This window comes from Phycomyces blakesleeanus, assembly GCF_001638985.1.
Source record: "Phycomyces blakesleeanus NRRL 1555(-) unplaced genomic scaffold PHYBLscaffold_1, whole genome shotgun sequence".
In the NCBI taxonomy this organism is placed as follows: Eukaryota; Fungi; Mucoromycota; class Mucoromycetes; order Mucorales; family Phycomycetaceae; genus Phycomyces; species Phycomyces blakesleeanus.
Window position 1 is genome coordinate 2,394,880 of NW_017265134.1, and position 17,303 is coordinate 2,412,182.

At 35.5% G+C, this 17,303-nt stretch overlaps 3 protein-coding genes across 3 annotated transcripts; 1 reads left to right on the top strand and 2 right to left on the bottom strand.

Moving 5' to 3' along the window:
- Positions 1-1,284: 1,284 nt before the first annotated feature.
- PHYBLDRAFT_120777 (hypothetical protein) lies at positions 1,285-5,023 on the top strand (the record flags this gene model as incomplete). Its single annotated transcript, XM_018428760.1, has 13 exons — positions 1,285-1,469; positions 1,610-1,703; positions 1,895-2,039; positions 2,180-2,304; positions 2,384-2,532; positions 2,678-2,766; positions 3,059-3,167; positions 3,309-3,437; positions 3,542-3,683; positions 3,773-3,865; positions 3,975-4,283; positions 4,477-4,575; positions 4,717-5,023. 13 exons carry the CDS (start codon positions 1,288-1,290, stop codon positions 4,894-4,896), a joined length of 1,845 nt encoding a protein of 614 aa, XP_018299041.1. The 3' UTR covers positions 4,897-5,023.
- A 1,283-nt stretch (positions 5,024-6,306) lies between these two features.
- Positions 6,307-8,964, bottom strand: PHYBLDRAFT_97025 (hypothetical protein; the record flags this gene model as incomplete). The annotated part of the gene is made up of 4 exons (XM_018443993.1): positions 6,307-6,385; positions 6,472-6,991; positions 7,253-7,947; positions 8,180-8,964. Coding segments are annotated over 4 exons (2,079 nt in total), but the record flags the coding sequence as incomplete, so codon positions are not given.
- Positions 8,965-12,543: 3,579 nt separating this feature from the next.
- On the bottom strand, positions 12,544-16,880 carry PHYBLDRAFT_62045 (hypothetical protein; the record flags this gene model as incomplete). Its single annotated transcript, XM_018440891.1, has 5 exons — positions 12,544-13,135; positions 13,233-14,418; positions 14,496-15,540; positions 15,714-16,212; positions 16,867-16,880. The coding sequence occupies 5 exons, from the start codon at positions 16,878-16,880 to the stop codon at positions 12,544-12,546; spliced, it is 3,336 nt and encodes a 1,111-aa protein (XP_018299043.1).
- Between the last annotated feature and the right edge of the window lie 423 nt (positions 16,881-17,303).

Here is a 17,303-nt window from a genome sequence, read left to right on the forward strand (position 1 = left end):
AAGCATTGGGTTCTTTTCTGGTGATATGTATGTGTGAAAGAAAGGGAAAGACATCATGTGCGTAAGAATGTCAATAAATAGTAAAAGATCAAACAAGATTGTATCACGCTTTAATGACAACAACTCCTTATAGCCTTCTGCATAACTGGGTATTGATATAATGTATTTGTGACTAATTTTCTTAATAGCCAAGTCTAAATCTAGGGCACAAATAGTTATTTTGATACGAATATATTGTATTCTTCAGGACACGCCATTTTACCTTGAAGAATCAGAGAGGCACCATGCCCCGGATAGGTACTGTATTTTTACTAATTAGCCTGGTTAGATATAAGTGTCGTGTCCCATCAGAAAATAATCTCTATATAGGGGTCATCATTATTGAATAATCGGCAAAGTTAGGCAAAAAGGTGAAGTTTTCACCTAACCAATCAGACTCATTTGCGAATGATGGCCTAAAAACATACAAAGATTAAATTTCGGTGAACTTTTATATAAAATGATACGGAATACTGTATCATATTAGCTACATTAGTAGTATATCAGTACGATGCTATAAAATATAATAAATGCTAATAATATTAGTACTTTTATTGATAACATTGGTAAAAAGAAGCCGTATATATCATTGTTATGATATAAGCCAATCACAGCGACGTATTCTTATATCTCTTCAACTTCACCCTTTCAAAAAGGTATTATTTTCGTTACCTAATCATAATATCCTAAAAACCATCGCCTTTTGTCTAATCCCGATGATTATTCACGAATGATGACCCCTAATAATATATTATTTATTACAAAATGAACATATGAATTACTATTGTTATTCATTCGCATAAAGGTAGCTTCGATTCTTCTTTCGAAAGCTGGTCTTCAAGTACACTACTTTTCATGAGCTTGAAATAAAATATAAAATCCTCCCGGGTGCCTTTATTTAAATAAATTGGCCTGTCTCATAGAAACATTGGCTGTATTTTTCTTTGCAATGATTATTAAAACACGACGTTTTTTGTCTCTCAGGTACAATGTCGACGCCGATGTCATTCTATATTCGTGACGGCCAGGTGACGTATCAAGAGAGTGCAAGTCATACATATTCTTTAATGAAAAGTCAAGTATATTACATATATATATATTTAAAAGAGAGAGAAAGAAAAAAGAAGAAAAAAGAATAACCCAAAAGAAGAAGAGAACACAGTTTGAAACACACAATATTATTATTATATTTTTAATAATAATAAAAATAATTAAAGTAATAATAATAATAATTAAAGACGTATCGTCATGGCCAGTTCATCTGTCGAAAAAGACCTCGAAAGACTTGAGAACCTTCAAGTGGGCGATCCACCCGAAACAGAATCGCAACCAACTACTTCATGGCCTGTCCGACAAGAACCCCGTCCGGATGATCATCCATGGCACAACAGTGGCATCTCTTCTAGTTCTCATGCTAAACAAAGACGCAGGTACGAACAGTAAAGAAGCCAACACTATACATGCATATATACATGTACATGTATGCATGTGTGTGTAGAATTTAATTACAATGAAAATATAAAGAAGAAGAAAAAGTATATATATATTTATTTCTGTTTTGTATTGATAGCCTGGCAACCAACAACCAAAACGTAGGAATATGCAACACTCACATTCGCCCCACAGAAGATATATTCAATGCCAACGATCCTCGTATCAAAGAGGTAGACCTCTATTTCTCTTGTTCCAGATATTTGCGTTGAAGGAAAGGGGGTGGGGTGAGAAAAGGAACAAAAAATACAAAAAAAACAGAATCATGGATTTGCTGATGAAAATATCCCCCAAAAATTACACCACTACAACTATCATATCTCTATATCTTTCTCGATCTCGATCTCGATATGTATATATAAAGGATATTAACAGTATCATCATGCAATACCTCTCCGACGAAGGCTACTATGCATCTCAAGCTGTATTGTATGACGAAACTAATGTCAAATGGAAAGAGAGAGAAGAGCGGACAATTGAAGCCAAAAGACTCAAAAAGGCTATTCTTGGTATGTTGATTTAATGTGGTTGTATAAAATGAAAAGTGAAATATGAAAGTCTATATATACGCGGAGGTGTGTTTGAGTACAGAGTATAATAATGACCTTTATTTTATTTTATTTTCGTTTTCTTTTTGAAAATATTCAAGATGGTGATTGGCAAGAGGTCGAGAAATTGTGTACAAAACCTTTGGTGAAGAATCACCGCTCGTTTCTGTACTCAGTCTACAAACTACAATACTTGGAATATATTGAAAAACGAGAAATCCAAAAGGTAAAATCAAATAGAGATATATATATATAAACAATTGGTTGAATACTTGAATAAATATCTGTACTTTTCTTTTCTTTAGGCATTCACGTTTCTCAACAAAAGGTTAAAGCCACTTGAACATCTTCAGACAAATCCAAATGAATTCAAAGACTTGTGTTATCTTTTGACAGCCAAATCAATTCATGAGGCACAGAGTTTTAAGAATTGGGAAGGAATTATGGCAGCAAGGTAAATTAGACATTATTGATAGCAGCATGAATATGGATCTGGTTGTGGTTATTATATTACAAAATGGTAACAAAAATTAATGATAATTTTATATATATATCTGTTGCTTTCTTATTATTATTTTTTGGTGAATGGATCCCTTTAGAGAGAATCTAGCAGATCAACTTCAAAACATGTTAGACTTTGAGACAGCCGATAGGACAGGTAACTTTTACGCACACAAATACCCAAATAGTCTCATAGACACACAAACACAAACGAACACACAAATACATATAAAAATAATAAATAATATATATATAAAAGAATACATATGTATTGTTGTGAAAGGAACCCTGTTTTTTCCCCTTCTTTACTTGACTTTTTATGAACATAATTGTGGTTGTGGTCGTTGTTGGTTAGAAAGAAGAAGACCAAATATATATATACAATATAAAGTAAAGAAGAGAAATAAAATAAAAGTAAAAGTAAAACAAAATAAAATAAACCAAATTGTGTGTACATCTTTTTTTTTGTTGGTCTGTAGGCAACCGATACACACCACCCGATCGACTGTTGACTATGTTGCGTCAAGCTGTTGCTTATCAAATTGAATTTTCCCGTTATCATCCTAAAATTGCGCCTGCTGTAAACTCGTAAGTAGAGAGAAGAAGAAAAAATATGTGTACTTTATTACCTATTGATTTTAGTATATATATATATATATGCAAACATGAACACAATAAAAAATAAAGCTAATTATTATTATTATTTTTGGTTGATTTTGTGACATAAAGTTTACTTGAAGACTATACCAGTTTTGTTATTCCTAATGCCGTCGGTGCTAACTGTATTGGCCATCAAGGCAACGTCAAGTGTGTGGAATTCATAGGTGAAGATGGAAAACAAATAGTTTCTGGGTCAAGGTAAATCAAAGAAAGAGAGGTGATGAAGACATTGGAAAATTGGTTTAAACGAGGGTATATTGTATTATGTAAATTCATAAGATAGTAATAATTACATATAACAGTGATAATACATTGCGTATTTGGGAAACAGAGACAGGCGAATGTTTAGATATAATGGACGGGCACAGATCAAGAATTTGGGATATTTCAAGTACTCGTCTTGGAGACTTTGTGGCCAGTGCTAGTGGAGACTCGACTATTAAGGTGAGTTGGAAATAAGAAGATAAAATTGGATGAATGTTACACATAAACATGTATAAATCATTTTCTGACCATATAGTTTGTATTTATAGATTTGGAGTGTAAAGAATGCAAAGGCGAGCTGTACAAACACATTGACGGGACATGCAGGCGATGTCTACTCAGTCAAATATCATCCTAACGAGGTATGTTTTTCTTTATTATTCTTTAATAATATTATATCTATGGCTCCGTCAGTAATACTAGTATCAATGGTATTGATAATACCTTTATATATATATATTTATAAAATAGAATCACTTGGTTACTGGTGGTTATGACAAGACAGTCAGATTGTATGATGTCGTGACAGGTGCTACAATAAAGAGCTTCTTGGGTCACCAACTTGCAGTCACAAAGACAATCTTCAATCCACTCGGCAACTTGGTAATCAGTGGCTCAAAAGACAATACAATCAAGTTTTGGGATATTGTGTCTGGGCTGTGTATTCGTACGATCTCATCCCATCTGGGTGAAGTCACGTCAGTAGAGATGAATTCGAGTGGCACTCTTCTGTTGAGTAGCTCAAAAGATAATTCCAATCGTCTGTGGGATGTTCGAATGGTAGGTCTTATTTAAAGAGAGAGAGAGAAAAACAAGCAATAAGAGTTTATATATTCTTGATATTCTTTAATGGGTTCCATTTAATTTAATTTAATTTAATTTAATTTAATTTAATTTAATTTTATTTTATTTTATTTTATTTTATTTAATCTAATCTATATTACCATTTTTGTTGTTGCTGTTGTGTGTGTAGGTACGCCCTATTCGCAAACTCAAGGGACACCAGAATACCTCAAAGAACTTTGTCAGAGCTGGATTTGCAGATAACAATTTGATAGTTGGAGGTTCAGAGGTAATTGAATTGAATACCCCTCTTTTTTTTCTTTCTATATTTCTACAAGTATTCGTTCATTTATCTATTGCTTTGTATATATGAGAAAAAATTGACAAAAAGAATTGGCTAATTAAAACAAACCCAAAAAAATATCTTTAGGATGGAAATGTGTACATATGGGATCAAGCAACTGGTGAAGTATTACAAAAGTTGCGTGGTCATTCAGGTGTAGTGTATGAGGCTGCTTGGAATGCCAAACAGAGTATGTTGGCCAGTTGTAGTGATGACCAAACGGTTAAGGTTTGGTGGTATGATGAAAAGGTTCCTTTAGAGGCCTGATTTACACCTCAATTCAAATCCAAACACACACACACACACAAATTCCCTCCCTCTCGCATACATGTATAGGTGTATATATTATCAAGAAAGAATTAATGTCAACAATAAAGACAAGGACTATATACATAAATATATAATAACTGTAGATGGCTGATAAAAACAAATGTCAAATTAGTAATAATAATAATAATAATAAAAATTAATGCTACATTTGTACCCACTAGCCATGTATACATGAGTACGGAGACAAGGGGACCCACAACCGGGTCATCTTGTAAGCCCTATACACACACACAGAGAGAGAGACACACACATGTGCGAATATATATATATATATATGTATTCGAATATTTTTAGCAAGTCAATGTTACCAATACTGTGGAGTGTTTTGTGGTTTCAATTGACTACAGAACTTTCTTTCTTTGGGCTGTGTATATACATATTTGCTGGCCACTAAAATACATAAATAAAAATAAAAGCCAAAAGCTTAGTATTGAGGTTCAGCATGCAAACATGCGTTTGACAAGTTATCCTGATCTTAGTCATTGATCTGCCGGTATTGTGGGATTTTCTATTCATGGAATCTCCTTTTTATTCTTCCTTATTTTGACTGCGTAGCTATATGTGTGTTTGTGTGTCTGTCTGTCTGTCTGTCTGTCTGTCTGTATTGTCCCACAATGCAGTATATCCAAGAAAAAGGATTATTACTACGCAACAACAACAACAAAAAGTAAATAGATCTATAAAATTTTGTATCAGGGAATGAAGGGTTCACAAGTATATTTAAATAGGCTTAGTTGAATAATAATAATAAAACCTTTTATAAATTTTTTTCTTCTTTTCGTTTAATAACTTGCTAAGCACACATCTGCACACACGACCTCACGTCATTATTGTTGCACTGTAGATAATAACAATATTTTTTTGGCTGCGTATAATATATTCATTTATTCAATTTCTCAAGAAATAGTAATAATAGTAGTAACAGGAATAATAGTAAGATAATGATAAAAAAGAAGAAACTAATGTATGTATATATAGCCATTGCCTTGGGAACTTTGATATTGTACGAATAGAATGGTACATATAAAGTAAAGAGGTAGAATGAGTAGTATGGAGAGTGGGATGTATGTATATGTGAGTGAGTGAGTGAGTAAATAAGTAGGTAAGTGAGTAGGTGAGTAGGTAAGTGAGTAGGTGAGTAGGTAAGTGAGTAGGTGAGTAGGTGGGTGAGTTGGTGAACAAAAGTGTAACAGGTAAAAAATAAAAATGAAGATGGGGCTTTTTTTCTTGTTGGATAAATAGTATGGTATTTAGCGGAAACGCAGGTAAAAGTTGATCTAAGAAAAGACACAGAATTAGTATCTACTCCACAGAATTCAATGCTTCATCATCACTACTTACAATAAGGGCAACCACAAGTAATATACAAAGAACTGCCGGACCCCAAATATCATCATAGCGACCTTCACTGTGATTGTTGATCATCCTAATATTATACAAACGAATGTTAGTAAACGAAGCAATGTAAACATATACAGTTTTTTTGATGGCATTTCTTTTTGGAAAACTTACCAAGCACGTTTCTCAAAAAGATAGAGAGCATAGAGAGCAACCACAATAGCCAGGCCAATAAAGACACCGCCCATAATACGTGCAGTTTCATCACTTCCCAAGTTGAGCAAACTCAGTGCAACTGACAAGAGTAGAGCACAGAACTGAAGCCAAGCAATAAAGGTACGTTCGTTTGCGAAAAAGGTCTTTGGTTCCAATTTAAGCTTCTTGGACTTCTTTTTCTTCTCTCCAACCTGGGCTTCTTCATCAAATGCAACAGGCACACCCAGACCCTGCTTTTGTTTCTTTTCCTTTGTGAGGTTTGCAGTCGATCCGCTCAATCCTGATCCAAGATTGGTGACAGTCGAAGATGAAGCTGTGGTTTTCTTACCCGGGGAATAAAATTGGTCCGCTTGCTTTTTTGAAGATTGCAATTGACCACCCAAGGGATCATTGTCAAGTAAAGGTTGGTTAGTAGCCGAATTCTGGCTACTACTTCCCTGTCGCTTTGAATCAGGTCTCAGGTTGGTGTACTGTGTATCTTGGCTGTTTGCATTATTGTAGACTGGTTTCCAGGCAAGCTCCTGTTTGTCATCTACTACAAGTGATCGTCGCCGCTGAGCATCCTGAATTGCCTTGTCTGCTCCACCAGCATTGTTCATATTTGTATATGTATTTGCAACCGTGTTATCTTGGATATGGTACACAGTTTGGCTTTCGGCAGCCTTCTTTGCACGTTCTTTTTCTTCAATCATTGCGCGGCGATATTTGCCATCGATAAGAGGCTTGAAGCTCTGAGAACGAGTCAGGCCGGTGTTTTCGCTTCGGGCTCTTCGGATGTCGACATCGATCTCGGTCAGCCACCAGGGCAGCAGGGGTAGCTTTTCGCGGTAAAAGTGGGATGCGCCCTGGAGATATTTTGAGAACCGAGGTACTTCATGGACCAGGTGACTTTCGATTAGCTTGGTGAGCCAGGTTGGTGGTTCCTGTCCAAGATGGGTTTGGAGTTTTGTTTCAAGCACAGCGTATGGGAATCTCAAGATGTCCGAATCTTTGACGTGGTTAAAAGGGTAGTCTGTCCGGACATCTGTTCTACGCCAGTTGTTTGGCGGGTTCTGGCGACGGTGGATACCATCGGTGTGATCTTCGCGAATAAAAGTGAGATCGGTGTCGAGCGAGATTCGTAATTTCTGGTCTCCCGGCAATTGGAAGGCTGTTCGGTTGTAAAAAACGCGGAGCATTGGCTCCAATTGTTTCTCACGGAATGAAGTCTGTACACCGTCGGCAATAAAGTGGACATCCTTGACAGCCGCCTCATCAGCGCCAGTGGCGCGAAAATCCTGAGCAATCTGCTCAGCAGTGTAGGCACCGCTGACAAATTCGTTGACCCTGTTTTCGTTGACACGGAACCGATCCTTGACAGATGCGCCATTGAGCCAAGTAGCATGATGAGTCTTTCTTTCAACAAAAGCGTTTTTGGACTCAAAAGGACCATACCTTTTTTTTAATAAAAAAAAAAGAAAATTAGTAAAATGTATTGTTGTTAAGTAATGAATTGTCGTGATGTAATAAATGGTTTCAATAAACAAGTTTCTTACGCATTGAATAAAATAAATAAATGGCTTTTCACAATAGTGATACCAATACTAATACTAATGGTAATTATGATAATTTCTTTAAAAAGAAAAAAGAAAGTAAATGAATTAATGAATAAATCAAGGTAATTTACCATCTGAATCGAATGGCTTCTGCCATTTCATCTCTCTGGAGTCGGCCGGTGTACAGGTCGAGATTATGGTTGTCAAAGTAGACACTAGAGACAGCTGAATCTTCAGGCTCCCACTTCTTTGCTGTGTTGAATACAAGTACGGGCAAATGTAACATTACGATTGCCTTAACTTCGGTGATGTTGTCCGGATGGATCCAGTACTTTGCTGTGGCACGTTCGAACGCATTCTGGTCTCCTCCGGCGGCACTGTTTCCGGTGTGTTTCTTGCCTCTGTTGCGACAGATGTCGTGGAGTGCGGATATGTAGACAATTGCGACATCGAATTTCTGTTTGTCGAGTGGTTTTTCTCTCAATTTGAGGACGTACTCCTGGCGGAGGTTGAGCAAAGTCCATCTGTCGTGTTTCTTGAGGATCTTTTGGATAGCCAGGAAATTTACACGGGTAAATCGGGAAAGATCATTGACGTCAAACAAAATCTCGGTCAGGGTTTCGTCCATAAGGGTATAACTTGCGTCCGAGTTCATTGTTTCACTGTTCTGGAGGGATTGGATGGTGCGTTCGCAGTAGAGAATCCGAGTGTCTATTTCGGACAATTTTGCGTTGATGAAATCATGGACCTTCATGTGTTCGTTGTCCAAAAGGCAAACAAATTCGTATTCGTCTAGGTCGGTCCAGATGCGATTCTGGGTGCGTGACTTGAGTTCTTTCTTCAGGGCATCGTAGGCGACATAAGACGACCGCCAGGGACCAAAGATGTTATCTTGTAATTCGGCACCGTATTTCATATTAACGGTTAAATATTTATGTTAAGGATGATGTTAAGGATGATGTGTAGAAGGAGAGAATAAAAGAAGAAGAAGAAGAGAGGTAATAGTCGAGCTTTAATAGTTATTTAATATTTTTTTTATTAATTATTATTTAACCAAAGCAAATTGGGGGGTATAAAAATTTGGATCGAACGATTGAAACCACAGCTTATTTTTTTACCGCATTTCATAGCCAACAGAAAAAAAGGAAAAAAAGGAAAAAAATATATATATACGCTGTTTAAAAATGTAAGTTTTTTTTAAAAGAAAAAAAGTAATAAAAATAGATTTTTGACATTAGAATGGAAAAAAATATGAAAAAAATGACTACATCAAATATATATATATAATTTGTAATTGAAATATAAGATAATATTTGTTTCTTTTGCTTAGCAACCTGTAAACGCGTTTTTGAACGCAACTAATAAAGTGTGATATTTGTATACAGTTAGTTTCATAAAAAATGTAAGAAGCAGTCTATTTTTATGTGCAAGTATTAAGAAAAAATATAAAGAAAATAAGACATAGGACATAGGACAAGAAAGAATTACACATATCTTTCTTTTATTCTTTCTCTCTTTATTTAAAAGAGCGCAATATACACACACATATATTTATATATATAACTCACTGAGAACATCGTTATTTTTGTACTGTAACGGCTGCTGTTTGTTGTAAAGATACAAGAGAATATAGTACATGTTTCTGTAATACTTTATCTGTGTACATATGAAGTATAGGCACACAGAGATATATATATATAGTATGAATATTAGGCTTTTGGGTAAATAGTAAGCTATTCTTTATTAACGAAATTATATGTTTGTAGTTAACAAGAAAACACAAGAATATTATCGATTTCTCAATAGGACGATCTACGTTTGTATTTTTTTTCAATGATATACATATACATAATATACATGTACATGTACATATATATATATATATATAAATTATATTTGTTGTTTCTTTAGAGGGTTTGGAAGTGTAACCGAGAATTCAATGTTGAGTGCTACATTACACAAGCTAATAACTGTACATTGGTAATGTACACCAGATATCACGCCTCCTGCCTTTAAAGATTTCATCCGAAATACCCCCCAATTTCTCTTCTCTTCTCTTCTCTTTTCTTCTTCTAAGCTTGGTTTTGTACAAGTCAAGTCTGTATAATTCTTACTTTGCTTTATATTTGATTTAGCCACTCTACTATCTCGTGTGTGTATCTTAAATTTGATCCCCTCTTTATTTTATTTTATTCTTTCATTTTTATTATAGCGTTTATGTAGATAATTTTCCAACCCTTCCTTTTCAGTTTAATCAAGTAAGTTACACCGACGCTAACAGCCACAGCTACACAAAGTATATGTCTTGATTTGCAAATCTATTCTATAGAGTAAATAAAGAATTAAACATATATCTAATTATATAAAAAGAAGAGAGCGAGAGAGAGAAATATAGGATCTACTATCTTACATATACATTTAAATGAGTGTGTGTTTACTTATAAAGAAGTGTAAATGTAATTAATTGATCTTCTTTTTTTTTGAGTATCTTAAGAGGTTGTAACAATAGTACATTGTTCAATGGATGAACTAAAAAAGAATTTTTTCTATTTTATGCTCTATATAATTATACATTTTTGTACATATATATACATACATTAATACATACATACGTTCATAAATTCATACATTTATAAATGTTACTCTCAAGTCTGGTGTGTGTCTGTGGGAATATTCATTTCAATGGCGCACATCTCATGAAAATTGATCTATTTGTCTTTTTGTGCAATTTAAAAAGCACAAAATTAATCTCAAATATTATTATTTTGTGTATACATCTATATCAATATATTCATTTCTTTCTCCACCTATACATTATGCCTAAGGCTTTTGGAATATATATATATATAATTTACATAATTACTGTATAATGCTGTCCTTTTTTTTTTCTTATAATCTATTAAAGATGTATCAATGTAATAAGCAAGATCAATTAAGCTTTTGGTTTCAATTTGTGTACAAATTCCACCAGAACCCGGGAATTGCGAGACTCTTTATTGATTGATTTTGTGTGTGTACACATATTTGCATATTCTAAATATAAGTAATAATACCTATTTTTATCAAAAAATAAAATAAAATAACACACGATTATATATGTATATATAAATACATGCTGGTCTTCATTTGGTGTGTGATAGAAAATACTAATGAGAATTAAGAGAATTTACTACAAAACTACAAGTTTGTTTGGTATTTTGAACCATGTTCCTTTGTTAGATTTCGAGAAAACTCTATTTAGTGTACAAAGCTTTCGGCTTTCCTATGCTAAATAGTTACAGTTTACTTGGTTGTGTTTAAAGACAATTTAGTAACCAACCATCAATCAAATCTGAGACTCTTTTTTTTTTCTTTTTTCCTTTGAGAAACCAAACCCAATCATTGTATGTCTGTAAATGTAAAGACAATCGGGACATTCACCATTTCTTTCCGTATATATGTTTCAGACTGTAGCTTACAAATACCGTTTACTTACTTAGGTCTATAATGAATTTTATTCTCGTTGGAGCTCATTACTGTAAATCAATTCTGCAGTATAAATATTCTGCTGTGATTTTTATTTTCTATTATTCAAAAAAATAAATAAAAAATTAGCTAGTTCAGATTTTATATTAAAAGAAAGAACTTGGGATTTAAATGATCCGTGCGCTTGTTTAGCCAAAACGCATTCCATTTTATTTTATTTTTATATTTTATATTTCAAATTTCTCCATGACAGATTATAAATCAAAAAGGAACCTTTACATATGTGACAACCCCGAAAGCTGAATCAAACCAAATAAAATCAAGAATTTTAGAAATCGGCGCCGTATATGTTTCTCTCTTTTAATAAGAATTTTATTTTGATGACAAAGATATATATAAAATAATAAAATAGTAATAAATCACCCACTCACTTACATAAAACTTACCGATCTACCGGATAACGGATCATTATTAGCGCCCTAAAACAAAACAAATGGCGTACATGTCTTTTTTGTTAATCCAGTCCTTGAAAGTCCCCCACAACAGATACTCCAATGCAATGCAATGTAATGTAATGTAATGTAATATGATCTAATGATCTGTATTTTTTGTATGTAGTGATTTACAAAAGAAGAACAAGTAATAATACTGCTACAAATCGACGGTAAATCATACTCTTTACAGAATAGACATGTGTGGTACCTTATTTTAGATTAAGATTATTCTCAAGCAACAGGAAACACCAAGACATCAAAACAGGACAAAGAAGAAGTATTTAAAATAGATGGTAGATATCAGAACCTGATCACCAAAACAAGTGCCCAACCAGTGCTTCCTTTTTGTATTTTCATAATAAATTAATTAATAAATTAATAGTAAGTAATATAATAATAAGTAATAGGTAGTAATATAGTGTAAGATCTGCGCAGGATCTGAATAAAAAATGAATGAATGAAAGAAAGAAACCAATATAAAATAATAATAGCTAATGTCTTTCCTGCTTCTATATATTTCTTGCTGTTGTTTTGGGTTAATGGCTAGCAAACATCTTCATCATATCATCCAATTCGTCTTCAATTGATTTTCCAGTCTTTTCGCCTAAAAGATCACCATCGTTATTACTGGCCATCATATGTAGTAGATTAGGCAAGGTCATTGTTGGAGCGTAGTATATATCTGTGTCTGCCTTCTTCAAGGTAGACTCAGGCGTATTAATACAGTTTGCTTGAGGACGGCGAGGTGATCGACGTGGTATCGCTGGCGCATTTGCGTTGGACCCATTAGGTTTGGGCAGATCCGTATCAGATGCCATTATGGCTAGAAGATGATTGTCAAACCAATCCTCGTCTTCAACATCATCCTCAATCTCATCTTCGACCAAGAGTCTGGTTTGAGAAAAAGGAACACTAGTGGATGATGATGATGACGAGAATGCGGGTGACGGCAATGATGATGACGGCGGCAACTGTGCTGGGCCAGAAGGTCGATAAAAACTCTTTCGATTACCCTTCTTCTTCACCAACCCCCATTCTACTGAGCCGTCGCTCATCTCTCTTAATTCGAGACCCTGAAGACAAGGCGTAGTTGGGCTAAGCTGATCAGCAGCTCTGTTTAAAGTACCTATACCTATATTAAAAACAAAACAAAAAAAACAAATAAATAAAATATAGGTTTATCATACACATGCAGTAGATCTATATATATAAAAGGAATATACATATACCTGGACTATCTCCATTTCGTCGTGGCCGAGTTGGAGGTACAACTGAGGCAGAACTACTCGACTGAAGAAGACTTTCGGTTGAAATATTTTCATCTAGCTTTTTTGATTTCCATGTAGCCTGAGACAGCACCGGGTTGAGCGGGCAAGGCAAAGGAGGCACATCTTGACCATCCAGAAAATCCGACAAAGGAATAGAATCAGGCTGCACATAGATGATTGTCCGTCTAACCACTTGACTCCGTGGTAATTGTACAGCAGAGGAATTTATATCGAGCGACAAATCTGCACCAGCCCCGGCCTTTTTAGTCTTCTTAGGCTTTATTGCCTTTGCTAAAAGCTGGGAAATAAGACGAGTGCCTCCCCCGGTTTTTGAGACAGCAATACTTTCATTCGGGCTCTGATGGTTCGATGACAGACTAGGAATCGAATTATTTGCTGTCAGTACGTGAGGCCGTGGTTTGTCTAACCCAGGTTCTTCTACAGGCTTGCTATTGACAACACTGTGATGTATTACGGCCATGGCTGCGCGAGACATTCCTCTTGACTCTGAAAAAGAGTCCCCAGGCGCTCCATCATCACTTCCAGATTCTTGCTGTCGATGGTTTCCGGTACTGAAATTGCGGATCAATCCTCGAAAAGAACCCTGTGATCGATTGATCCCTCCTACTTGTCGCAAAGTACCGAACAATCCCTGGGGTTTAGGAGGGCCAGGCACAACTCCACCACCACCATCGTCATCTCTTTTATTGCGAGTGACAGAACTTTGAGGAACCAACGGAGAAGACACATTTGGTGTCCGGCCAGCCGGATCCCGTTCATTATCTGTCGAACCCACTCGATTTATCATAATGTTTGGAGCCAAAGAGGTGTTTAGACTCACAGATCGACGGTGTCCATTATTCCTCTGTCTTTGTGCGACAGTAGAGTCTATAGACTTATTCAAGCTAACACTAATGTCTGTGATGGTAACAAGGGTAGGTTGGCGGAACCCAGAATCACCCGATCTAGTTCTTGTGTTGGAAGATGATATAGACGTTGCAGAATCCTGGATCGATGAGGAAGAAGTACTAGTGAAGTTGGAAGAAGAAGACGGACTGCGTCCAAGATTGTTGGATGGTGGTAGTGGTGCTGTGCGCGGTGAAGAAAATGCATAAGAGCTCGAGTTTAACGATGGCAATTGCACTAAATTAAAGCAAAAAAAAAAATAGAATCAATTAAGGTATTCCTGGTAGATTTTAATCTGTGACTGTGTGCCTTACTATTTCTTAAAGCAGAAGGAGGGTGTATTGGTCTACCGATTGCAGCCGTATTGATATTATTGTGCTCTACAGAATTGGCTCGATTGAGTTTTTGAGAGAGCAGAGACGGTTTCTTGTTCAACAGAACTCGGTTGTCTCTATTTGGTATTTCTGGAGGGGTGATTGGCGGTGTTATATAAGGTAGACTCTGTTTTTGGGTGAGTTTGTGTAGTGTATCCGACTGGATGTTCTCTATGCTCTTTGGGGTATCACTCGATGAAGCAGTGCTGTTTGAATAACGAGCAGGTACACCATTAGGTACACCAGTGATATCCAGCCAAACTTTATCTTCTATTACTTCTATTTTTTCTTGCGGATTTTCTCTTTCTTGGTTGTCTTTGTTGGTAGGTGCATTTTTCAAAAAAATATCTTCAAAAGAATTAGAGCCCAAGGCAGATCGCTGCACAGGAGATGTTTCTAAAGGTTTCTCGGGTATAAATTTCTTTCTTTGCGATGGCCTTTTATTCGGTTTTGTTTCTTGTAGTGTCTTTTCCGAATGAATAGGTAAAGACATTTTAGTAGCAGGTTTTCTTTGTTGAATTGGTTGAACTTGTTGGGCTGATTGGATTTGTTGAGCTCGCTGAGCTGGATAGACAGGCATGTTTTCTTGTGATTCTGGAGGTGTACGCTGCAATAATATTTGCAGCTCACGTTCGTCTTCTTCTGTCATGACTACGCTGGTTGCACGAGGTTGGGCCACCGAGAGCCGGTTTTCGTGCAAATGTTGTGCAAAGGACAAGACGTCAAATTGGCGCGTAGGTTTATTGGATCGAGCACGGGCACTGTACCGCTTGGAACGCTGTCGAGTTGGGGTTTGAGATCTGATCTTCTCGTGGCCAGGAGCAAAGTCTTTAAAAAAATAATTCTCGACATCTGAATCTTCGTCTTCGTATTCGCATTCTTCAACCCGGTGGCTGGGATAGAGATCAGGGTGGATATCTGAACTTCTTGGAGGTGTCATTGCAGGACAAATTGGAACCTCGTATACATTTTGTGGTTCAGAATCCTATATAAGTATATATATATATTTTTTAAAAAAAAAAGATAATAATAAGAGATGTTTGATTGCATTGTGAGTATTGAAAAAGTCGTAAAGCTTGGTTTAATTATGTATCATTACTAATATTAGTCTTCATTTTCATCTTCGTTTCTGTCTCTGTCTTCTTTACTTTACTTTACATTGATATTTTCTTGCTTTGATTGATGCGTAGGTGCCTTTCGACCGGGTATCATTTTCGGCCCTCGCTGTTTTCCTCCAAACATGGCATTGGAGTAGCGACTTTGGTTGCGGAGCGCCCGCCAAGCAGCCAAATCCTGGTACTGCTGGTTACTGTCTTTTCCAGTTGTTGGTTTTTCAGGTCCAGACCTATCGGTTGTTCTGGAAGCCAGTGGAGACGAAAATTGCTGTTTAGGAAGTGATGTTGGAATGAGATCATTACGAAATGGGCTTGCGAGATCTTGAAGTTGAGGGACAATAACAGACGTTCGAAAGTCTCGAGCAACTTTTATTTCTTCAAGTGGGTGGTAAACAAGGGATGATTTAGACTTTTTATCCAAGGCTTCTGCCTCTGCTGCTGCTGCTGCTGCTGCTTCTGCCTCTGCTGCTAGAGCGAGCCTTTTTTGTTCTTTTTCTTGTTTCTTCTTTCGTCTACTTTTAAACATGATAAGAGTGAAATGTCTAATTGAGTAATTAAAATAAAGTAAAATGTAATAAAGAAAGAAAATATCAGGCAACAGGTGAGAAGCATAGATGTTAACGTTCCACATAATAAGGCACACCTTAATTTCTCTTTTCTTTTTTTGGTCTGCCGCTATATTCTTTTTGGTTGCACCATTAGCAGCAGATCTTTCCACCCTTCTCTTTCTCTCACTAATTATTTCTTGCTTAAAATACAGAGTTTAGTTTGTTGGCTTGTGCCATTACAATTATTATTATTATTATTTGGTCGTATTAACATGCAATCTAGTAATGGAAAATCACCAAGAAGATCCGAAAGATCCCATTTTAAAAATTCATACAATATATATGGAATGTAGTGTAGGTGATCAGTTGTTTGATATAAGCAACTCTTAATGGTCTGTGTACAAAATTAATACTAATCCTTACGATCAAAAAGAAGTATTTTTGGTTAAGGTTGTTTATATGTAAAAGATAGTCTAGTAAGACAAAAGATGAAATGAAATAAAGTACATATTTAATAAATCTCCTATGATTTCTTTTTATTTTACTTCTACGTCTTCTCTAGAAAGGCTATGTTATTTCTCTTTCATTTTCTATTATTATTGATAAAATATTCTCCTTCCTTGACTATAAACAGAAACCAAGTCTTACCTCAAGTAGCCCATTTAATATTTACTTATCTCAAGAAACGTTTTATTTTTCTGGGCAGAAATATGTTTTTTATTACTATCACTATTTTCTCTATATTCATTTATTTTATAGAATTTCATGCACCTCAATTAAAGGATAATGCCTTGTTGAAGATTTAGCCAAGCTTTATTTGTTTTAGAAATCAGATGCAAGTAAGCCCACTTTTCCTCTTAATAAACGTTTTTTTTTCTTTTAAAAAAAAGGGTAAATGATTGAGTTGGTGAGTGTGTGGCTGGAATTAGGCAATTAAAGTATTCAATGGCTGTATCACCTTTTTATTGTTTAATGTCGTTATTTCGTGTAACTCTGACTGACTGGTCTTCATCTGCAGTACAACACATACATTATTTGATTCAATATAGAAATATTTATTTATCAAATATCAGTTGAATCTAATC